Source organism: Musa acuminata, chromosome BXJ2-11 (assembly GCF_036884655.1).
Source record: "Musa acuminata AAA Group cultivar baxijiao chromosome BXJ2-11, Cavendish_Baxijiao_AAA, whole genome shotgun sequence".
Classification (NCBI taxonomy): Eukaryota; Viridiplantae; Streptophyta; class Magnoliopsida; order Zingiberales; family Musaceae; genus Musa; species Musa acuminata.
In genome coordinates this window covers 4,724,681-4,749,753 of record NC_088348.1, presented here as the reverse complement: position 1 = coordinate 4,749,753, position 25,073 = coordinate 4,724,681, and the positions used below count along the sequence as shown (strand labels likewise).

General features: G+C 38.1%; 5 protein-coding genes across 6 annotated transcripts; 3 read left to right on the top strand and 2 right to left on the bottom strand.

Annotated features, from left to right (window-relative positions):
* The first annotated feature begins 4,682 nt into the window (after positions 1-4,682).
* Positions 4,683-5,860, top strand: LOC135627417 (U-box domain-containing protein 11-like). Its single transcript, XM_065133515.1, has one exon. It carries the CDS (start codon positions 4,782-4,784, stop codon positions 5,781-5,783), a length of 1,002 nt encoding a protein of 333 aa, XP_064989587.1. The 5' UTR covers positions 4,683-4,781; the 3' UTR covers positions 5,784-5,860.
* A 6,822-nt stretch (positions 5,861-12,682) lies between these two features.
* On the top strand, positions 12,683-13,129 carry LOC135626322 (SKP1-like protein 12). The gene has a single exon (XM_065131547.1). The coding sequence runs from the start codon at positions 12,683-12,685 to the stop codon at positions 13,127-13,129; it is 447 nt and encodes a 148-aa protein (XP_064987619.1).
* Positions 13,130-14,019: 890 nt separating this feature from the next.
* Positions 14,020-15,757, top strand: LOC135627153 (AT-hook motif nuclear-localized protein 28-like). Its single transcript, XM_065133150.1, has one exon. The coding sequence runs from the start codon at positions 14,073-14,075 to the stop codon at positions 14,934-14,936; it is 864 nt and encodes a 287-aa protein (XP_064989222.1). The 5' UTR covers positions 14,020-14,072; the 3' UTR covers positions 14,937-15,757.
* A 120-nt stretch (positions 15,758-15,877) lies between these two features.
* Positions 15,878-16,902, bottom strand: LOC135627150 (uncharacterized). Of its 2 annotated transcripts, none has more exons than XM_065133146.1 (3): positions 16,564-16,902; positions 16,265-16,359; positions 15,878-16,191 (listed from the first exon to the last, which is right to left on the bottom strand). In XM_065133146.1, exons 1-2 carry the CDS (start codon positions 16,884-16,886, stop codon positions 16,347-16,349), a joined length of 336 nt encoding a protein of 111 aa, XP_064989218.1. In that variant the 5' UTR covers positions 16,887-16,902; the 3' UTR covers positions 15,878-16,191; positions 16,265-16,346. The 2 variants fall into 2 exon arrangements, with proteins under 2 accessions (XP_064989218.1, XP_064989217.1); XM_065133145.1 differs by having other exon boundaries at positions 15,879-16,178.
* Positions 16,903-20,241: 3,339 nt separating this feature from the next.
* On the bottom strand, positions 20,242-21,243 carry LOC135627265 (uncharacterized). The gene has a single exon (XM_065133285.1). The coding sequence runs from the start codon at positions 21,204-21,206 to the stop codon at positions 20,586-20,588; it is 621 nt and encodes a 206-aa protein (XP_064989357.1). The 5' UTR covers positions 21,207-21,243; the 3' UTR covers positions 20,242-20,585.
* Between the last annotated feature and the right edge of the window lie 3,830 nt (positions 21,244-25,073).

Here is a 25,073-nt window from a genome sequence, read left to right as displayed (position 1 = left end):
GATTCAATCATATTGTTGTTGAAGGGAGTGCTTTGGGTCATTTTATCATTCTAATTGTATTATCATCAAAAGAAGTGCCTTGGGTCATTTCCACCGTGTTGTCATCATAAGAGGGCTCTAAGCTAATTTGATTATATTATCATTGTAAGAATCGCTTTGGACCAATTCAATCATGTTATTATTAAAAGACACTTTTAGGCTAATCCAGTCTTTGTGGTTATCGAAAAATATTTCTAGATCGATTTGACCTACATCAATATCGGTAGATGCTTTTGGACCAAGTCGATCACATCATTATCAAGGATGATTTATAACTAAATTCGATCCCGTCATTCTCAAGTGTTGCCTCTTCAAGCAATTCGATCGTGTTGCTCTCAAGAGCCATATTTTCGGGGGCTTGACCATGTGAATGTTAGAAACCATCTCTTCAGGCGTTTATACCATATTGGTGTCGAGAAACACCACTTTGGGAGTTCAACCAAATTGGTATTGGGAACCACCTCTTTGAGTTTTTAGTTATGTTTGTGTCAGAAACCACCTCTTTGGATGGTTCAACTATATTAGTGTCAGGATTCCACCATATTAGTGTAAGGAGCCTCCTTTACAAGGGGAACCACTTTTTTTGGGGTTCAACTATGTTGGTGTTGTTGGGAAATCTTGGGGCGACATCACATGCGCAGCGGAAGAACAAAAAATAAAATCTCCTATTCCCAAAGAGATATTCATCATCGTGTGAAGATTGGTACGCAAAAATCCGCAAAACTTAAAATTGTATATAGAGTAGATTGTGTTACCTAGGGAGATCGTATATCCCTGAATCCTGCATATCTCTAGGAGAGGGTGAAGGAGGTCAAGCATCCTCCACTCTAGTGGTGATCCACACAGCAAGCTGTGACTATGCTCCTCAAATCTCTAGGTCTGCTTTGAGGTGAAGAGGGGGGAGGAGAATAGGAGAGGCAAGCAAAGGCTCTAGCCTATGAATCACTGAATCCAAACCCTAATGGATCCTCCCCTATTGGGTATTGGATCTGCATCCAATTATCCATGCCTTTTAGATTAGTGGATATCTATCCAATAATCTCTCATGGGCTTTTATTGGATCTCGTCCATATGATCCAATAATTCAATGGCTTATTGGATATCTAATAAGATAAGGGCTCCGGCAGATATCACATATCTAAACCTTTACTCATCGCAATGCCTACCATATGTGTGTGACCCTCTAGGCCCAATATCGAGCTAGCCGTGAGTCATACCTATCAGAACTCCTTCTAGCTCAGTGAATTATTATCTCCATAATAATTCACTTGACTCATTGATTACGAACGTACTAGGCCACTATGCTGCAGTCCCCAAACGATATAGGGGAATCCAATCTATTGGACATATCTATCCTTAGTTATCATGTATCTATAGTCCTTCATCCATCTAATATCCTAGAGATCGTATACTGGGTATAGTGCTATCAGACCCATACGGTACCATATCATTCACTTCTTAAATCCATAGTCATTTTTGTCATTGTATTGCCCATTGAAGTGGAGCTTCTTGTAGCTCTTGATTATATATGCGTATGATTAAGTCCCTCACGGGACTTCTCCCATGTGTATTGTATTACCTCGAACTATTCCACCATGATCTACTATACCATGTCACCTCTTGATGACATCTCCATTGTATTATGATCTTTGTGAGACAAACTCTAACTACAATCTCACCCTGTGTGGCTTTATCAACACATTTCAAGGCCTTCATCCTCTCCAATTATGTACGCTCTTTTAGCAATCGACCTTCGCCCACCCACTCTTAGGTCACACACAGACAAAGTGTAACTCTATGATAGTTTATCACCTAATAACTCTCAAAATCCATTACTTCACTAAAATTGGTGCACCATTATCTAGATCCTCAGCCCCTACCCTCAGTACAATCTCCACTACGCACAACTTCCTTTGCAACAACTTAAATAGCAGCACTACAACATATTCTTCAAGAGTACCCACCTTCATATCCTCTTGCCCTGTGTTAAAGCCTTCTGACTTTAATATCGCCTCTACGAGTTGAGTCGCCTTAGTCCCTTCGTCAATTATTTCATCGAAATAAGGTGCATATGCCTTGAAGGTCCATTCGATTGTAGCACCATATAAGATGAGTTTGCTCCATCAGAATAAGGGATCCATGGAATGACATTATCTCACTCTTGCTTTTATAAGAGTTTATATCCTTGGCCTTTATCCAATGAGAGCTTTGTGCCTCCACTCCATGTTATATCTTCTATGTTGACTTCTTTCATGTGGCTTGAACACTTTACCAAGTTTTACCTAAGTTGCTCCACTCCTCGATTTGCATTAACTTGATGGTTGCCCTCACACCCACTATTCTATGGGTCAGCCATCTATTGAGTCTGATCTCTACATCAATTTTAAGTGCATCTTTGTTTGGTATTGTATAGGATTGCTTCCTCATTTGATCTCACAATGCATCCATCAAAATATTACTTTACCTAGGGTCACTCCCCTACTTAATCTCATAATGTATTCACCAACGCATTACCTCATGTGAGATCATGCAATAATTCTTTGCCGCTCGCACGATCCATTGAGGTTTACAGAGATGTCATCTTGAGGTACCCCCTCAACATCTGGTAGTCCGTTGTATATGATTCTCCCTTTAGAGAACTAAGACTTGTCTCCCTTAAATATTTGCCCCGTTAGAGTGACGTACCACTTCACACCCTTCCCTCTAATGGTTTCAGAGACTACTATCCCCTTGGACTACTCCACCTTGTTGAAAAAACTATGCACTATTTTGTTACCATGAACACACTTGCTAGATTGTGACTCTATCGTTAGTATAACTCTCACTGTGCCCCCTCAAGACCTAGTAACATGTTACACATATTGTACACTTCAGCCTCCTATTGACATATCCTTCTTATGCTGAAGAAAAATTTTTTATGCTCTATATCATTGAGTTTCAGTTACCTTGGGATGACCTTGAACAATCTATCATTCGTATATAAGCCCTTATATAAGTATCAAATTTTTTGAGTTAGCAATTTTCCTCACCTATGTGAGGTTTGCATAACTCTTTCAATCACCGAGTAACTTATCCCTCTTTATACAATCTTATCCTTTGTCAAGTGCTATGCTTATCTTAAGCACTATCAAGTTTGGTTTCCAACATTGAGTCATATCTCAAACTCGACTATTCCAACCTTTATGCACTACGCATTCTTCCCAGCGTGCTTGTCCTTGTAATGCCTCTCATGTGAATGGTTGGCTATTTCTCTAAATGTCAATCTCGGATTTTCACTCATTTAAGTGACTCATTTTCCTACGTCACTACGTTTGTTTCCCTCAAACAGTCATATATATTGGCTACCCTCATCATAACCTCGCTAGGTCACTCACATTTCCATATCAACTGTTTCTAAGTATGCTTGTCTTACTCTAATACCATGTGTCATGAACTTATTTGATTTTTTCTAAGTCGTGCGATACCCTTATGTGTCTATCCGTAAAAAGTTAGTATCCCCAAAACCTCTTATGGTCCCATAAGAACTTGCAAAAGAGAAAACGAGTCAAAGAAAATGTTTAACTCGAGATCTCATAAGTAGACATTTCAGCATACACTTGATAGGCAATGTAAATTATAAGCATAGATTTCGCAAGCTCTAAACGATTATGTGATAAAGGATTCAAGGTGGTCCATTGCAGCCAAAAGTCCCCACAAGTACCCATATAATACTACTGCAAAATAAGATAGTGAATCAATCTTAGATAATACTCCAAAGGCCTATCCAGCCGTGTGCTACATGGGTAACTATATGGTGTTTTATTGGTTGACATTTTGTATCATTCTACGAAGCAAGAAAACTCCTAAAATAACTACTTGAATAACCTATTTTTGAGTAGTTGTGCTTTTGTCACTTCACACAACTTACATTTATAGGACTAAAATAACTATAAACAAACATTATATCGAAGTGCAAAGTATGTAAAATCGAAAAATACTAACATATACAAACATTATATCGAATACTCTTTGTATAAACTTGTCTATGATAATATGACATCAAGGTGTTGAACATATAGTGCTGAGGTATCTATCACATGACGCTGAAGTAACAATTATATAACATTGAAGTATTACATATATGATACTAAGGTGTCCATTATGTCATTATATCTCTATTATAGCTCATAAGAACCTAAGATTAAATTTTATATTTATTTTTTCTAAAAAATTAAATAAAAATTAATACCACATAATTTTATTAAAAAAAATAGAACATAATCTCATGAGCCGTGACAAAGATTTTGATGCAAAGAGAACGAGATAGACCGAGGATTTCTCTAGTATTTGCATTAGACACCTTCGAAAACAATAAATAGAGTGAGTGCATATGAGAAAGATAAATTCTGAGTCAGCAAGCAACAAGCTATGGCTAATAAATTAATACTTAATTATTATTTCCTAGGCTGGCACGCACAGAATCTAATACATAGCTCTGCTTCCAATTTGTTTTTGGCTTTTATGTGCCCCAAAAAAAACATATAAAATAACAACTAAATATGTCAGAAAAGTCCATAGGACTGCATCGTTCATCCCAACAACACTGGTCAAAAAGGTTTCCCACCATTAACTCTGCGAAAGCTTCAACGATTGCGAAGTCAACACTATCCATTACTGTAGTGGACACGCCTCCCACTAAAACACCTTCATCCGTGCCATGTCCATAATAAAGAAAGGAGCAATTGGGTTAGGGAGGGCGATTGATGGAGGAGAAGGAGCAGAAGGCCCGAACTTTGGTGCAGCGCCTGAGCTCCGTCGCCGCGGAATCGAAGTCCGCTGCCGAAGCCATCGCGGAGATCCGCCGCCTGTCGAAGCAGGACCCGGAGATGCGCGCCCCCCTCGCCGACGCCGGCGCCGTACCCCTCCTTGCCGCCCGCCTCCTCAACCACCACCACCATCACTCGTCTGCGGCCGAGGCCCAGGAGAACGCGGCCGCTGCCCTCCTCAACCTCTCCATCTCCGCCCGCGAGGCGCTCATGTGCACCCCGGGCATCCTCGACGCCCTCGCCGCAGCCCTCCGCCTCCTCTCCCCCGCCGCCGCCCAGCACGCCGCCGCAACCCTCTACAGCCTCCTCTCCGTCGAAGCGTACCGCTCCGTCATCGGGTCAAAGAAGCCCCTCATCGCCGCCCTCGTGGACCTCCTCGGCGCTCCCGGCGCGCCGACTAGGTCCATCAAGGACGCGCTCAAGGCCCTCTTCGGCCTGGCCCTCTACCCGCTCAACCGCACCGCCCTCGTCGAGCTGGGCGCCGTGCCGCCCCTCTTCGCGCTGGTGGTGAAGGACGGGCGGAGGGGGTTGGTGGAGGACGCGTCGGCGGTGATCGCCCAGGTGGCAGGATGCGACGAGAGCGTGGAGGCGTTCCGGAGGGTGGACGGCGTCAGCGTCTTGGTGGATCTGGTGGTTGGGGGAAGCGGCAGGGCAAGGGAAAACGCTGCGGCTGCGCTGCTGAACCTGGTAAAGAGCGGCGGGGACAAGGCGGTGGGGGACGTCAGGGAGGTGGACGGGGCGGACGCGGCCGTGAGGGCTCTGGCCGGCGGCGACAGTGGGGTGAGCGCGAGGGGAAAGAGCAAGGCGGAGGCTCTGCTGACGGTTCTGGAGAGCCGGCGGGGGAGCCAGTTGCAGCGTATTGATGATTCCGAAACCGGCACCGATGACTCCGTGCCGCATACGCCGCTTTCTTATTCTTCTCCCACTTCCTCCCCGTAAGACTAAAAAGTCAATTGTTGCATCCCTCTCCATCCACTAATTGATTTTTGTTCACAAAGAGTTTTGACGGCTTTCTATATGATGAGTTAAATTGATTTTAGGTAAATAATGATATATTTAGGGATTACATATTCAATGTTTTAAATATCAAAATTATTTTAAAGTAAACCATAATCTTTTTTAATGGATCAAAAATTATATTTATCTTTTTAGATTATTAAAAAATATTAAGTACTTTTTTTATAAAAATATAATGGAGAATCTTATGATAAACTATTAAGATCTTTATTAGTTAGATTAATTAATACCTTTAAAAAAAAAAGAAGTGGAATGAGATTTCATACTCTCATCCTCTGAGTTAGTTTTGAAGTTACTTTTTTTTAACATAAAAATATTTATTTATCAATTATTTTTTAACCTTATGCCTTTGATTTCACTTGTATAATCCCTTTCTTGAGATGCCAACTTTATTTTTTTACTTTGTGTGTGCTTTGTATCTCATATCATAAATTAAATGATTGCATGAGTCCTTTGTGTAGAATTATGTTTTGGTTCTATTCTTCTTCTATGGTCAATTTTGCTTAAGAACTTTACTTATCGATTTAATATTACAGTAATTTTTATCAAGTTATTTTTAACCCATTCATAATATTTGTAAATCAGTTGGTTCTATTATAATAATAATTTATAATTATTTACTAATATATTAATTTTAGATTTCTTATAAGTGAAAATTTGATTGAACTTTTTTAATAAACAAATAAGTCATGCATAGTCTTAGCATTCAATGAAAAATATTTATTTGTTTAAAATCATTATATTTATGCATTAGTTTCGTTGACTTTGAAAATCAAATTTGATAATGTTTCAAATATCAAAATAAATATAAAGTAAAAAAAAGTTCATTTGAGTCTTTCAATATGTATTCCATCTTATTGAATATGGAAGGATGCATAATAATGTATTCCATCTTATTAAATATGGAAGGATGCATAATATAATGATCCTCCTTTTTACTAAAGAATATCATTATTTTCTTTAATCGTTAAACTAGATGAGAGACTATTGCTCTCATTATTAGTGTTACGGTGAACAACCGTAAGCCGTGGCTTCGGGGGTCGACGCAGCTTGGTTCGGGTCCGGTCGACGAGGGGATCGTCCCGAGGCGGGCTTCGAGTCCGGTCGGGAGGTCGCGTGGTGGCGTCGTTGGGTCCTCCTGGAGGCGGCTCCACGCCGGGAGCCCAGCAGGAGGTCGGGCATCTTCGAACCTGCACGGAGGTCGGGTCGGAGGCTTGGCCCGACCCCTTCGACGATCAAGTTAGAAGACGTGGAGAGGGTTTTAGATGGAGAAGTAGAAGTTACCGTCTTCGTCCCCCTTTACCGTTCAAAAGGTAAGAGTATTTATAGGGAAGCTTACTGTTCCCTGATGTGCCCGCTTGCAGGGGGCAGGCTGGTGCCTCTAATGGCGTTTGACATTGCTACTGACATTGCGTGGAGAACCGAAATGTAGCAGGGTATGGGCGAGGGTCAGTCGTCATCCTTCTCTGCCTCGGTCAAGCGCGCGGGGGCAGGCAACGATGAAGGCGTTGTCCGAGAGCGGATGATGTCAGCGTATGTCGAGTCAGCATTATTGCCCTCCTCCTCGGACAGAGTGGCGCCCAGGTGTCGTGACGCGTCATGTCGCCATTTTTTCCCTTATCAATTAGAATTGGGGATAAATTAGTACAAATATGTTTAAATTTTTTTTATATAATTTGTAAAAGTAATGAGAAAGTGTCTAAATAAGAAATAACATAATGGAAGAAACAAAAGTCTTTAGTGATTCGATATTTCTTACCTATATTCACTTTAATGAAATATCAGCCACTTTTATTATCTCTCTCTTTTGGAAGGCTTTGAATAAACCTCTTACACTTGAGATACCCATTGCTTTATAAAGAATAACCCTTACAACTCAAAAGCTTCTCATATCATAATAATATATATCATGTTTAATCTCAAGAAGACTGTAACTCTTGCCTCAATTCACCGATGAGGTATATAAAGAAAGGCCCATACAATCTCAAAATAGAGAGTAAATCAAGTAAAAGTATCTAAAACACGGATGTGGCACCATCGTAATTATCTATCATCTCATTACCATTACTCATTTTTAGTGAAAGCCTATTTTTAGTCCAATTGCAACCTATTCATAGCCTAATTACTTTACCAAGGCTCCGATTAATCCTTCGATACATTGATTATATGACTTCAATCCTTTAACATTATGTTTGATCCTTTGGATCAACATTTATTTTCTTGCTTGATGTTCGATCCCCTAGCTTGATATCAATTATCAACTTGACAATTGATCCTCATGTATCCTCTAGTGGTCCGCACTCTTAGTTAAGTATCTCATGTATCATTTATCTTGACATAAGAATAGTTTATTAAATTTATCAATTAATTTTATCATCAAAATATAAGATAATAATTTTAATATAAAAAATAATCATCAACAACCATATAGAGAAGTCAAACTGGCTTGTTCTCCAAAAAAATGTGTCATGTCAGCAAACTAGATAATGCCTTCGATTTGTTTAAGCTAGTCGCCACCTCATGTTGTCTCTTTTACAGTATTTCCTTCTTGAGCCAAATGATCATGCAAAACTGTGTCGATAGCATCTAACGAGACCCCTATATGAGTTTAGAAAGCGAGAGAATAAGTATATATGAGTTTAGAATGATATAAGATAAATGGATACCTAGAAAGACCCTCATGTTGGTGAACCTTTATGTCGTGATCGAGGTGTCAATATGGCTCGATCCAGTACCAGATGCACAATGTTGCCCACGGGGATGCTCGGGTCACATCGACGTCGGGTCGGGTTAGGTCCGAGCAACGTCTCTCGAGCACGGTTCTCCCTCGATGGGTTATTACTGTTTCGTTGTCGATTCCTGCACGATGGTCGAGGTCGAGAGAGGGATTTTTCAACTCGACCCCTCCGAAGTTCAAGTCAGTATTGTGGAGTTAGGGGAAGTTGAGTCTCCCCTCCTCATGATCAAGGAGGGTTAACTTTTATACCTACGAGGATGTGTTGGCCGATAGGGTCAATTAACTACGATTAGCTTAAGCTTTTACACGAGTGCCGATCGACTTGCACGGATTGGTATCGTGCGGCGCCGCCTCGAGCTTTCCGGGACAATTGTACCGTGATGATATTGTTCGTATGGAGGAGGCGACGAGCGGTTGCCCACCATATGTGTGATATACATCACATCAAACTTGAAGTTTCACATTTGCATCGTCGTATCTACTTGCCTGGTCCACGTGAGTGATACCAAAATGTGTCATATCACCTCCCTTAATATTCTCAGCCAAAGTTTGGAAAGGGAATATTCATTTTTATACGTAATTTTGACTAGACATGTTTATGGTGCTACCTTTCCATCTAACTAATTTATGTGAGCTTAGATGACGCAACATGATCTAGTCACTAAGTGGGCTCCGATAACCAATTGGATGTCATGTATTGAGCCTAAATAAGTTTTTCATTCCTCATCAAATATAGTCCAATTATCTGCTCGGTTTGCCTATATTATAGTATAATATTTGACTCAAGAACTTAATAGATATTATCGGCATAAAATATGATAAAGTAATGTTAGCATGTTTTACCTATGTAAGGCAAATGAGATGTGTAGATGCTCAAAAACCATAAATGTAAGGATTATTAGGCACATGAGATAATGAGGATATTAAGACAAGTCAGCTGTTCACATAATAGATATTATATGAATGATATATACTGGGGTACGGGACAGACTAACTTAAATGCAATTTGATTACATGAAGTTTTTGGGATGTACTAACTTAAATCGCCTTTATATAGGTTGTTGGATACATAAAAACATGAGGGCTTTGGTATACATTGATTTGAACCACTCGTATAGGGTACAATATTTTTAAGATTACCATAAAGGCGTAAGTTTATTTAAGTATAATTTTAAGCTTTTTTTTTATGATAAACCAATGAAATATATTGGTGATGTATTTATCAATTCTCAAATATTAACAATGAATTAAAAACTCTCGATAAATCTATTTCTAATTATAATCTGATTTGTATTATACTTTAGGTCAAAATGAGTTTGATTGAATTTTCATATAAATCCATTTTTAATATTTGGCATACTTTTAAGTTTTTTAATGATAAAACAATGAAATATATTGGTGATATATTAATCCAATTCTCAATTAAAAACTCTTGATAAATCTATTTCTATTTATGATATGGCATGTAAGACCCTTAGATCCTTAGAAGCTTGGAATCTAAGGATCACATCCATACACGAGGTCAAAGATTTAACCTTATTGCTACTACTTGTGACTTATGGTGAGAAGATCATATATGCCTATGAAGAGATATAGAAACAACCAACAAATTATGTTCTAATGGCACAAGGAAGCGATGGATGTAATTTGCCTCGTTTTGATATCTTATAATGAGTTACATTATGCATATGTTGAATTGTTGTATGACTACAATAAATCAAGTCAAGTATATAAAAGCTTAAAAATGAGCATGTGAAACTATCTTTATGTACCACATGTTTAAATGTTGATTTAGTGAGGGAAGAAAACTAAAAACTAAAAGATAATATTTTCAAAATATCCCTTCAATTAAATGCTTTTGAAAACACAAACATGGGCTTACATGAAAGAAAAGGTAAAGTTGCCTATATTCCATTAAAAATAATAAATTAATTAGATCACTTAAAAAAAAATCTCAAAACAAGCTCTATTTAAATTTAAGGTCAGACACACTCTCTCAATATGACCTTAAGAAAACATGTCTCAACCTTTTAGAAGCAATATTGAATATAACATGGACTAAATTTGCCCAAGGACCAATCTCATATGTCCCAAAATCATACTTTCAATTTAAGAATAAATACAACTTTTGTGATAGACATGATCATCCGGAAAACCATTTCATATTTGAAAAAGAAAGGTAACTCGAATTTTGAAAGATAAAAGTTAAAAGGGTTGCAAAATGAATGTTGTCTTCCTTATAGGTATAAATCTAAATTAAAGTTGATAATAAATTCAACTTTGTTATTAAAAATACATGGTATATGACATGAAAACTAAAATTTAGACAAAAGGGAAAGAAAAATGTTTTTTTTTTTTCCAATCCGCCATAAGTGATAAATAAATATATGATTATATATCTTTGTTGAGACATTCGAATAGTTAGTACATTATTATATAAGTGATAAATATAAGGTTTGAGTCTACATGTGAGCGTCTTTTACGTTATTTAATGTAATAAAAATTTATCCTATTAAATTAGCTTATGGTAATTAAATTTTCGTTCGGCACTCATTAAATTGGACTAAGAGTAGGTAATAATTAGATGGTAGATTTGGAATTTGGAATTAGGAATCATAATTAGTTGGGAAAGGTTTTAGATGCCAAATGTGGTTCATTTGTTGTATAAATACCCATCATTCCTCACGCTACTCTCTCAGGTGACAAGAAGTTTGGCTGGACATCACAAAAAGAGAGATAATAGGTAAAAAAAAGAAAACTTATGTTATTGCTTCTCTTTATTTTCGTATGAGGTTTTTGAAGAGTTGGATGAGATAACATGGAGTTTTTCTTTGGTCTTCGTTTGTAGGAGTTCTACTCATATGTATCATAATCAGACTAAATCGGAACGATCGAGCTGGAAATATTAATAATCAAACCATTGGCCAGTTTAATTCACATATTAGATCAATTATGTTAAAAATTCAGAATGAATTAATTGCTCCGATTATATTTTGAATAACTAAGTATAAACCGATCTGGTTAAATAAACCCAATCTGGTTTTGTTAATATAGTTAAAATTGTAAGAAATGAAACAAAAGATAAAAGAGAGAAATTATAAAAGAAATTATATTCTTATTTATACATATTAGGGTGAAGGTTTTTTCTCAACAGAACATCGAGATAGAAATTTATGTGTTATCAAAAATTACTTGAATATTCTTAGCTTAAATCACTCAAGCAAAAGTCTCTATGTCAATTTTGAAACTAGGGTTAACTCAAGCAAAATGAGTTTAAAAATTTAAAATATCATGTGCAATATAAGTTTATTACGGTAGAACTGATATTGAACGACTAAAACAATATCCATTTTGAGATATGAAAAATTTATATGCGTATGTTACTTAAGTAGCAATAACTATATTGAATAGATTATTTATTTTATATTATTAAAATAATTTATTTTGGATTATATTAACATAGTTAATTCTTAGATATTATTATATTTATTTAATTTGTATAGAAGTTTATGTTTAAAACGTTGATCGATGATATTCTTTTTATCACTTGTCTAAGATTTTGTTTTTATCAATTTTGATACTTCATATTTTTTATACATATAATTTTGAATTATTTTATATTTTAAAATATTTTAAATTAAATATGTAATACAAGTCTTTTCAATGGTAAAAATGTTTTTAGTGATCCGATGACACAAGTCTTTTCGATTTGATTTTGGTACTATAACTTAAAATTGTATTTTTTTCTCTTCTTCTTCTTCTTCTTCTAGATGAGGTTGGCTTTGAATCCTTTGCTAAGACTTGTATAGCTATTTCACGTCATGCTCGATCGGTGTGTTGGATAAAGAAGTAGATCGTGCAGCCTTTTAGGTTGTTCTCACAGTATAAATGATACTTTGCATGTCTCTCGATTAGGAAATAAGAACTCTCTTATTTCTAATAAATAAATGAAATGATCAAATCATTTTTATGCCATCTTACTCTTTTTCCTTCGCTTAGGGTTTCTGAATTCTCGGAAAAACCAATCATGTCGACTGAGTCTAAAGATATTTTAGTGGGGGAGTCGTCACAAGCGAAATCCGAAATGAAGACTATTGTTCTCATGGCTTCCAATGGCGACGAATTTGTGGTAGACGTGGAAGAAATCACAAACCAGAGTGAGATGATCAGAAACCTCATCTCGGACATGGGCGGCGCCGATGGGTTGCAAGTCCCCCTCTTGAACGTCACAGCTCCCGTGCTCGCTAAGTTGCTAGAGTTGTTGAACGTGAATGCCAAGAATGATGCTGAAGAAGTGACGAAAATAATCAAGGAGTTGATAGAGACGGACATGAATACGATGATCGACGTGCTTGGAGCTGCCAACTACATCGAAGCGACCTCGTTGTTCGACCTCTCATGTAAAGTACTGGCCGATAAGTTCAAAGGCATGTCTGTCGAGGAAATCAGAGAGTTTTTGGATATCGAATGTGACTTCACCGACGAGGAATTGCAACGGATTCGAGCTGAAAGTGCATGGGCATTTGATTGAAGCTTCTCGTGATGGATGGATGTACGAAGACCGATGTTTTCTGGATGACAGATTACTTACTGAGCACTCTTGGCACGATGAATCGATTCCGAATTACTCAGATTTGTGATGGTAGAGTTTTTTCGGCTTAGTTTTATAGTGATATCTTTTGTTGTGTTTCTCTTCAGTGATATCTTTGCTACAAAACTTTAATTTAATTTAATTTTTTTTTCTTCCCAAAAATTCAATTTATTTTATTTATTTATTTTGCTACAAAACTCGTGTGTCGAAAAACAAAAATGTTTTCCAGAGTTCGGGATGTAAAAACACGTTAATTGGGGGGGGGGGCCGTGGAAACCTCAGCTTCCTGCACCACCCATCACTTGATGCTCCCACTGGGCGGTAATCTCGAAGCAGCGCACGTCGATCTAAATCTATCAAAAGTTCGGCAATTTGACCGTGTAAAGAGGTTCACTGGTGCCACTGACGCAACACGTCGATGGGACGACACGAGCAAAGGCTACCGCCCCTACCATGGATATAGCGTTTAGGATTCCCCTCTCTCTCTCTCTCTCCCCTCTTCCTCCTCCCCAACTTTTGCCGTGGGTCCCGTCTACTTCTCCGCTTCGCCACTGGCCGGATGAGACGTTCACCGTCGCCACCTTTCCTCTCGTGCAACCAAGTGCACCTGTGAGCTACGGCGGTGGGTTCCTTATCGATGGCAGCAAGCGCAGATTGGGTTACATCGGGCTTCGTAGTCGATCGAGTGAACGGTGCGGATGGAGAGGTCCAGTTTAGCTTTTCGACAATGCGAGGACCAACGTAACTCCTCGGGATGCCGACTTTTTTGGGCGCTCTATAAAAGAAAGCGGCGGGAGGGCGCACCCATCGCCTGTTCCTTCTACTGAGGAGCCGTTTCGGGTTTCGTCTTTCGGTGTCGGTCCGGCTCACTAAAGGCAGCGGCATGTCCGACTTCGTGCGGACGCCTGGCACCGCCATGATAGGCCTCTCGCAGCCCCGTGACGGGCCCGCTTCCGACGACGACGAGGACGGCGGCGGAAGCTCTGGAGCTAGATCCTCCCGCGGGGGCGCCGGCGGTGGAGGTTCCTCCTCTGGCGCCGGAGGTGAGCCTTCTTCGGGTGGTGGATCGGCAGCGCGGAAGCCCAGGGGGCGGCCTCCGGGCTCCAAGAACAAGCCGAAGCCGCCGGTGGTCATCACCAAGGCGAGCGAGTCGGCGATGCACCCGGTGGTCCTGGAGCTCGCTGGCGGTTCCGACATCGTATCTGGCGTCACCGACTTCGCTCGCCGACGTCGCGTAGGTGTCTCCGTCCTCGGCGGCAGTGGCACCGTTGCCGACGTTACTCTCCGACACTTGTCGGCACACGGCCCATCTACCATATCCGTGCCCGGACGCTTCGACATCCTCTCCCTCTCCGGCACCTTGCTCCCTCCCCAGCCGCCCGCCTCTGCCGGGGCACCCGCCCCGACGGTGGCCGCCTGGACCGCACGGCTGCCTCCCCTGACCGTCTCCTTGGCGGGCCCGCATGGCCAAGTCATAGGGGGAACGGTGGCGGGGCCGATGACGGCTGTGGGGCCGGTGTTGCTTGTTGCTGCGACGTTCGCGAAGCCGGAGTTCCATCGGCTGCCGCTGTCGGAGGATGACGAGGAGGGGGTCAAGGAGGAGGACGTCAGTCCGGAGACGGAGGCGCTGGTAGCCCTCGGCGAGACCAGTCCGTTGCCTGGTCAGCTCTCCCACACCGACGTGGTTCTGTGGGCGCAGCCTTCCTCGACTCGTCCTCCGCCTCATGCTCATCCTCCTCGTTACTAACTCGAACCCGACCAGAATGCATTCTTAAGAAGCTACTGCAAGTGGAGGGAAATTTTGTTCTGTTACTGATGCATGGGTGCTAAAGATGGTGGGTTTCGATGCTCCATAGCTCTATCCCAAGCTATGAGATCCTTTTTTCTCTTTATTTTTCTTGGGAACAGCTGAACTCCGGCTTCCAATGCATCCCCCAACGTAGTAAAAAGATAGCAACCGTCATTTGATGCTTCAATGGAAGTGGGAATGGGTCAGACCATGGATCACAGTGATCGATCTCTTCAAACATGTAGTTGCTATTTACTTGGTTTCTGACATATTTCCTCTGCTGTGTGCCGGCACGCGCGGGATAAATGCATGCATTTATGCTGGTCTCGGACGCTCCAACTTTGGCAAAGAACTTGGAAAAGGAAGAGACGCATGGTGCGGGTGAGCGCGAGAGGGTTCGGAAGTTTCTGCGTCTTCCTTCATTTTCTTTCTTGTACGTATAACGAAGTCAGTCAAAGAAACGCAAGGATTAGTAGGTGGTGCAGAGGCGCTGCAGGCAGGGATTCATGAGCACTTGGGCACGCAGGTGCACTCACTTGGTATGGGAATATGGTCGCTCGCCTTTCCCTTTTGAATGCTCGCGCTTTTGACGAAGAAAGATGGAGATGATGAAAAGAAGCATTTGGTGCGGGAAACTGCTCTCTCTCTTTCCGCTTTTCTACTACATTGTCACAGGGGGAAACCATCATGTTCTCGTGCTCGGCACCCTGATTCGCACCTGTAGGGTTCTCAATACGCTTCTACCTAATGAGCAAAGTTGCCTAGAAATTATTTGTTTATTATTTTATTTAGTTATATAATTCTGAAAATTATATACCCAGCTTTTTCATTGCTAGAGAGAGAGAGAGAGAGAGTGGTCTCTTCTCTAAAAGCCTTAGCAGATAATAAGACAAAGTTACATAGGAGACTTTTTCCGCATTATCATATATACACTTTAAAGTTACGAAGTGTCATAGGCATTCATGATGCCCCTCGAAATGTCGTAGATGCACCTCTGAAGTTGATCATTTGCTGACCTTATTCTTCATTTTGAGAGCATAGGTGAGTTTTCTATATTTTGAAGGGTCATGTACAATAAAATGAAGCATCGCACCAACACGAAAATGAATTATCCTCGTTATATATCCCCACAAAATGAATATACTGAAAAAATTGTATACTTGATTTGAAATCCTTCCAAAATGCTCATCTATCGGCTCCCTGAAAGCCACAACTGTTGGTGTGTTAGTGTAGCTTTCATGTCTTGAAAGGGCATGAGGAAAAAGTATTGGAAATCCACAGCATACCATATTGTTATATTTGATGAATTGGATTAATGATAGTGAGAGGATGTGATTCTTCTGATAATGGAGGTCCTCACAGAAACGTTCAGCTTATTTGACTGTAGACACTAAGAGGGGGTGAATTAGCGAAAATAAGGAAAGATTGAAGTCAAAAGCTACTTCGCTGCTGTTCGCAGATTAACTATGAATTCTGGATGCACCAGTGAAAGACAATGGGTCGACATAGTTGACATGCACCGGTTACACAATCTAACAAGCAGGATCGTATGATCGACACCTTGTTTCTGGTCCAACGGAGTTACCTTGGGCTACTCTTGGTGCCTGTCGTCGTCACCATGGGAGGTAGTTTGTAGTAGTACTGCTGCGGCTTCATCGAGGGGTGCTGCCCATGCAAGCTGCTGTCAATGGGAATAGCGTTGCATACGTACCTGACGGGGAGGAGGCAGTTGGCGAGGAGGGCATCGCTGGTTACCTGATAGCTCTCGTAGTACCTCGGCGTCGGAATCCGGTTCAGCACCTCCAAGTCGAGCTCGATGAATTCTTCTTCGTCTTCATCGATAAGGTTCTCTTCCTCTTTTTGCTGCTGGTTATTAGGGTTTACCCTAACACCTGAGGCACAAGCCATCGCTGCTGCTACTGCTGCTTGTGGTGTGTGTGCTTCCTGTTTGGGTGATATATATGCATGCAAAACTTATTAGGTGTTGGTGGCTGCCATCCAACAAATCTGCAGGTATGGTAAGTGGAGTTGGTGAGTGTGCCTTCCAGCTGCTGCACTTCCAAGTTCAGGTGTTGGGTGGAGAGGTTTAACCATATAGATAGATTTGTGGAACTACTAATTGAAGAGAAAAAGGCATGGAGATGCTTAATCGATACACCATCCATCCTACCTAATGATATGCCTACCAGTGACTTCCCTTTTACTAAATTTGAAACTGAAATGGAATCCATTTCATGCATGCGGTTCTATTTTTGGTTCAGAATCCGATTGTTCCGATTTCAATTTAGGAATCAACCGTTTCTATTCTGAACCGACACTATCTTTTTTTTTTTTTTTGATTCAAAAATTTAATTCTTATTCAAATCAAATTTATTGATATATTATGTACCTGAAATTATGTATATTCTAAACATCATATGAATGATAATTTAAAATACGTTTGGAAACACATTTGAAATGTTACATTTCAAATATGAATTTGTGTTTGATAATTTTCTTTAAATCATATATGATTTTAATGTTGATTAGAAATACTTATATACTACCTCGGGATAGTATTAGTATCTTAGCATTTATTTGCAAGATGCTAATATAATTTTTAAATATTTTTTTACTAAATTTGAAATTGAAATCAAATCCATTTCATGTGGTTCTATTTTTTGTTCAATTTCAATTTTAATTTCAGTTAAAAATTAAAAATTTCAATTAAAAAATTTTGGTTCCAATTTCAATTTGGAAAACCATCTATTTTAATTTTTAATTTTTAATTTTTTTGATTCGAAAGTTTAATTCCGATTCAAATTAAATTATAATCGGATCAATTGATCTATGATAAATGTGAAATTATGTATAATCTAAAAAATGATATTTTAGGGTACGTTTAGGAATACATTTCAATTGTGCATTGAAGACCCAATGCATATTTCATATGTAGATTAGTGTTTGGAAATTTCCAATTTCAATTTGGGAATTAATCATTTCGATTCTCTACCAAAGTCATCTGTTTTAATTTTTAATTTTTTATTCAAAATTTTAATTCCGATTCAAATCCAATTATAGTCGGATCAATTGTGAAATTATGTATATAAACATCATATGAATGATATTTTATGGTACATTTAGGAATACATTTCAAATGTGCATCGAAGACCCAATGCATATTTCAAATGTAGATTAGTGTTTGGTAAATTTTTTTCAAATCACATTTAGTCTTAATATTGTATTGGAAATACTTATATACTACTTTAGGATAGTATTAATATCTTTGCATTTGCAGGATACTAATGTAATTTTTTAAGTTTCAAAAATACCTTGTAACTTAATCTAAAATTATAATATTACCAAAATAATTTAGTAAGATAAAATATTTTTAAGATAAAATTTTATTTATTTATTTATTTCTAAAAATTATTTTATATTTATTTATGTGATTATATATTTTTATTTATTATATATTTGGGCCATACAAAATTTTTATAAGATTACATACATTCATTTTTTTTATTATATATATATATATATTAATTTAATTAAAAAAATATATATTTATTTTTGAATAAATATTAAGAACATCAGAAGAGTAAATTTATCAAAAATATTCAATGAACTTTTGAAATATAATTTTATTGAATAAAATACAATTTTCATCTATTATTTATCGGATACTCAAAGTATTCAAATCTCTTTTTCCAACTAAACATTAGAAATGCAAACATGTTCTCAAATATAACTTTTAGGTTTGTGCATCGTAAAACACTTAAGGAAAGATTACAACGACCACTTTCATAGAACCTGACCAATTTGGAGACGAAATTAGAGGAAGTATGGATACATTAATTAGATTTAAAAGATAAGAAGAAGATTAAAGAAGCCATTGTTAGCTTAGCTTAGCTTAGAAAGATATTGACGCTTAGGATTAAATCTAGTTTTGATGTTCCCGATAAAAAATATAATATGAATAAGAGATGATATATGATATGCATTTTTGTTCCAATCCTTGGGCATTAGGGAAAAGTTGATGATGCCATATTTACGTTTTGCATTTGACATAAATACAAAAGAAAAACATAATGATTAAGCGACCCAATTATATAGAATAAGATGATAAGCCGTAAGGCCTTTAATAAATGTTGGCACTCGATTTGTAAGATCTAATGCACTTCATACCTTAGATCCAAATCATAGATCACGTTGACTGAGGGAGGAACAATAACACATGAAATATAGGACAAGACAAGATTTATAGTAAATCTGTGTGTAGGAAAATCTATGAAACACGGGAAAGCACAAATCATTAGAAAACAAATGCATATGATACTTAACTCATTATTGCAAATGCCACACACTATCTACCACTAATCCCCATGGATTAGTGTCTCATCCATCTCTCTCTATATTGATGACCATGAAATCTCAATTCATGTGTCTCTTAAATAATTGCCCTTCTATTCACCAAAAAAGACTTGCATCTCAATTGACCTAATCCAACTCGATTCATCCACTCACATATATAAATATATATTGGATTCTGATGACGCTGACAAGACTTCATCCTAATTCAACCTATCTAAAATTGCAAGTGTACGTATCACCATTTTGCTAACAATATAGTATCCAAACATTAAAGGAGGCATTGACATTTGCCCAAAAATATATAAACATTTAAAGGAATAAAATCTATTGGATTACAAAAATGGCTGCCTACTTATTTTTCCTATAATATAACTTTCTTCGTAACAATGTAAATACAAACACTTAATAAGCAAACGCGGAAAGCACAAAGCACATATATGGATAGGCCTCCTTAGTACTAGACATAATTTTCCTTTTCTCGTCTCCTTTCACCAATCAATCAAGGATTTTAGAAGTTAAAGGAATAATAAAAAATAAAAAAATCTCCCAACTATCTAATAAATAGAGAGAAAAACTTGAACTAATTAAAATATTTTGATAATTTGAATAAAATCAATTATAAGACTATCTAAACTCAATCTTTATTACAAATCCCCTTACACAATTTTTACCTAAGTCTCGAAGAATTTAAATTTTTTTCTCTCACCCTCTTTAAATTTTTAACACCTTAAAGAAAAACTAGTAGCATATAAAGTAATTCTCATATTTTATTTTTTTCAACAAAATATAGAGATACATAATATATTCATAAAAGAATCAAACCCCATTACTCTTTTTTCCTAGGATTTTGTGTCTTAATGAGACATTGACTCTACAAATCATAATATACTTACTGTCTCAACCCAAAAAACAAATATAAAATATAGAAGACATAAAATGATTCTTGAAGCTATGAAATTTACACAAGGGACATTGTAGAAGAAGATAGTATATTGTCCATACTCATCAACAATCTTATGGTCATTATTTACGAAAAAGAGGTAAGGATTTGATGGACAATCGACTGACTGCTTAGTTTCTTCGTTCTTCATCAAATTGTATGCTAAAAGATAAAAGAGAGGCAGTCGTCCATAAATTATGTATGTCCATAAATATATACACCTTGCTCTAAGAACCCTAATCAGAGCGGCTAGCTTTCACCTGCAACATTCGGACGTACGCAACATTAGATGCATGTGGAACAAACAGGAGGACTTAACATGATCTCCTCTGAAACCCTAATAGCCGAACAGGCGATAACCTGCCTGCGGATATCCTTTTCCTGGTCTCCGATATCGTCTCCAGCTTCGGCGACCATGGGTGATCTCTAGGCCCGACGAGCTGCGAGTAGTGCTTCCTCAACTCCGGCGTAGTGCACAGAGTCCCTCCGTCGCTGCCACACTTTTGTCCGTCTTCGACAGAGGTGATGACCTTGGTTATGAACTCCGGGAGCACCTTGATCAGCAACCGGCCGTCTTCTCCCTTCACGTACTCAAAGGGGGATTCCCCGTTGCCGGCCAGCGACGGCTTGGTGCGGCCGGAGGACAGCGAGGCGAGCGACACAGCGGTGAGGGGATCGTGGCACGATAACTTGTCGATGGGAAGGACGAAGTAGGCCTGGCCAGGGATGAGCTCGTCGTCGATGGAGAGGACGGGGACGGGGTGGCCGATGTAGAACGAGTCAGCGTGGCAGACGATGCGGTCCGGGAACCGGAACATGAGCTGCCCGGCGAGCTGCTTCTCGGCCAAGAACTCGGTGGCGCCGCCCCAGAAGATGAGCTTGACGAGGCCGCCCTTGGAGGCGGGGTTGAAGCAAGGCGAGATCCCATTGCCCATGATTAAGATGGAGAAGAAGAAGAAGCCAAAGATTATGACTTTGAGAGGGCTGAAGGTCGGAGGAAGAGCCACTGGTGAGTAATTATATAGGAAGGGGTGGGAGGCGGGTTGACTTGGACTATTCCGTGGTTTAGGTCTTTGATCCGGTCGGTGGTCAGAGGCCATGACATTGCTGGGAAAAAGTCAACTGTCTACGAGGATATATCACCACCTATCTTCTTCTATCTCTACTTGTGTTATACATAAAGTCTCACTTTGGAATATTTTATCATCCAACAAAATCGTTATATTATATATATTATATTAGATGGATTTTGATCCGAAAAACTTGAAATGATGATTATTACCATCTAAACTAGCCAATCAATACATAAAAATGCATTGAATTCATTACATGATTTAGTTGGACTCGGTCAACCGCAATTATAAATGCACACATAGAGTGTGGGTTGGAGGGAGCCACGTCCTAAAGCAAAGAAAAATATAGGGTTAGAATTGTTGAATGTGATTGGTATGAACCTAAGAAGATGGCTCCATTGTCAATGATATCAGCTAGTTTGATTTGGTAACATGTCGGCCGTGATTTGATTTCCCAAGTATTTTAAGTGGGTTGAGGATGAAACGTGTGATCGGTGGTGTATCCAAGTGACTTGGATGTGGATCGAGCGAATGATAGGGAGATTAGATTTGGCTAGGCGACATCGATTTTGTCTGCTTAATTAACATGTTCCAACTGTCGACATCAATTTTGTATTATAGATTCGTGTAATATTGATTTTGATTTGATGATGAGAAGTGTACCAGACTCACTTATTAAAGATTGAATATTCAAATTTTCATATGATATATTTCAAAAATATGCTTAATTTGTCCATAAGAGAGTGATAAATATCTCTTATTAATTGATTCATTTTTTTAATTATAATAAAAGAATTTAAATATCTCTTAAGAATTTTTTTTTTGATAATTATTTTAACACTCGAAGTAATCGTATTAGTGAATCGAACCGATCGAGATCAAGTCAATTCGAGTTTTATTAACCATGCTTAATAGCATGAAAAACCTGATAACCATGCTTGTCATAACTCAGCAAGCATTCGATAAATTGCACACGAGAGACTTGCAAGCCATATGTGCTTCGTGTAACATATGACTTGCAAGTCTTATTCATACGCGGATGAATACTTTTTACTCGGTCACATTATCGTGAAACCATAGTAACACCACATGATTGATAATTATCAAAATAAAATTGGATCAAATTATCAGGCAAAATGAGGGGTAACTTTTTTGATTATTTTTTATTGACTTGCATGAATTGAACTATTAATTCTCTAATATAAGATAAATCCACTTGTCGTTAATAGATCTATAAGAGTATTATTATTTCGATAAATAACTCTCTAATAAAACTAGTTCGACTTTATTGGTTAATAAACGTGTCGTTCATCGTTCTACTCAACCTTCCTCACTTGGCTTTGCTAGTCATCGACACTCGGTTCCCATCAGTCTCAAGTGCCACGATGAATAGTTGTTTTAAATTGCCATATGTTTGTTTTACATATATATTATACATTAATTTATGTGTTTTAATTTAATATTTTAAAGAAATTACAAGTCCATTATTCTATTTAGAACATAGCTCAATTGATAATAATTGGGCATATCTAACTAACTTTTCTTTGTACTTAATAGTTGATATTTCATTTTGAGTTAATATATTTTATATGCATTTGGTTTTTTTTTTTTGCAAAAAATATATATTTTATATATTTTCTTGTAATTATTATTTTTGAAATTTGTATACATAATTATATTTACTATTAAATGTGACTCAAGGTTTGTCTTGATGTTCAATCTGAATCTGATAAGAGAAACATTTAAAAAAAAAAAAATAATTTCGAACATGAAACCTATCGACTTTGTATAATAATATATAAATTACTAGAATTTTGCAATGGAGAGAACATATTATTATTGCATGACATTTTCACTAGAATATAAATCACAAGAATTATATTTATATTATATGTCGGTCCAGCCAAGTTTAGGTTTTCTTCCTTCTATTGTGGCCCTCTGCGTCGTGAGTACTATCGAAATGATGGCAACCTAATCCTCCTCCTTACCAATCAATTCTTCGTCGACTGGAAATCAATTCTTCAACGTATAAGAAAAGCACTCCTGACTTCCAAATTGGCTTTCAAATGTGATCATACTTAGGAATCAACTTCGAATTCAGATATGTCAAAACACGTAATATTTTCAGCAATGAAAGCCCTCAGCTTTGTGTTTTCGTGTATGTTGTCAGTATTTGTTCTTAGTACGTGATTGCATACGTACATCACAGGTATTAATGTTCATAACTTTTTCTTCTTGACTTCGGTTGGTATGGTGGATCTAACGAGACAAGAAAGATATGCGGTTTGGTAATCTCGTGATAGATAGGCACCCATGATTTGCTAAATTGGCCACGCAAGAAAGATTTTTTTCGACTCAAATTCATGATTTACTATAATATTATCTTTTAGATATGATTAGATGATCACAAATTTTAAAAAGGATAGTTTTTAAAAAAAAAATCACATTTTGTTGCTTTTACGGTATGATTTTCTTATTTTTAATTTTCTCATTTTGTGTCCTAAATATTTTTTAGTATCCCAAATATCCTTCGCCTTATCGCTTTCACTCATTATTTCAACTTCGTCGCTTTCATCTATTTCCTCTCGTCTTCTTCCTATCATAATAACAATCAAGAGTAAAATCATTGTAACGAAGAGATAAAAAGACATTAGCAATGGTAACATATATTTATGATATTAGAGGAAAATAAACGTATCAAATAGAAAACCTAAAAATGAGGACATCCTCCCATGATTACAAAAAAAAGAAGAAGAGGCTTCTACGGATTATACGTTTTAACAAAGATGAATTAAATTGAGGATGTACTTAAGATGTTGCGTAAAATTATCATGTCAATTTAGTGGATAAAGGAGTTATGTACACGTTTTAGTTATCATACATTAAACAGATTACATTAGATGTACAAAATCACAAATGGTGTTGTGCTGTGGTGGTATGGCCGTGACACAATCTATCTCCATCCTTGACTTGGAACAAAATTTGCCCTAGTCAAATCACTCAGGTCAGCTTCATGAGATGATTCATTGTACTCGGTGAGTTGCTTGGAATAGATTTTAATCGTTGAATGCATTATGGCACAGGAACTTATACATACATTGATGCATACGTCAATTTGACTTGTTAACTTCAAACAACATTAGAATATAAAATCCAGTACTGACTTTTGATACAGGCGAGTGTATGCGCCGCCAAAAACCTCTTTCTACCATTTTGCCTTCGTCCATTAATCTTATATTATTAGCATAATTTCCTATATTATTAGCGCAATTTCCCTTTGACTACACTTGTGATGCAGCCAAGTGGGTGAAAACTATGCATGGCTAGTAACGTGCATGCATGTACTAATGAACGAAAAGGTCAACAACTGGTAACGAAAGGAGCACTAGTCCTTCCACAATACGGGGTGGTGACGGGAAGAACAGTAGTAAGCAAGTAATGCCGATGGGCGCCATTAATGTGGTTTGCTCTTCCCCACATCGAAGGACTCGAGTTGAACAGCCGTCCAAAGCTGACCATTAATGTCGGTTCACGTCACTTTGAAAAGTCAAAGATCAAAATTCAAAAACAACTTTGGATCATCAATGATGCTTAGGAGGGTTTGTTTTGATGTCTTCTTCCTTGGAATGATTTAAGCGTATGGCTGGTTGACCAACTGAGCTCGCATTTATCACGACAGGTTTGAGATGACATGTACATAACACCCTGTGTTCTTGACGTCCAGCCATC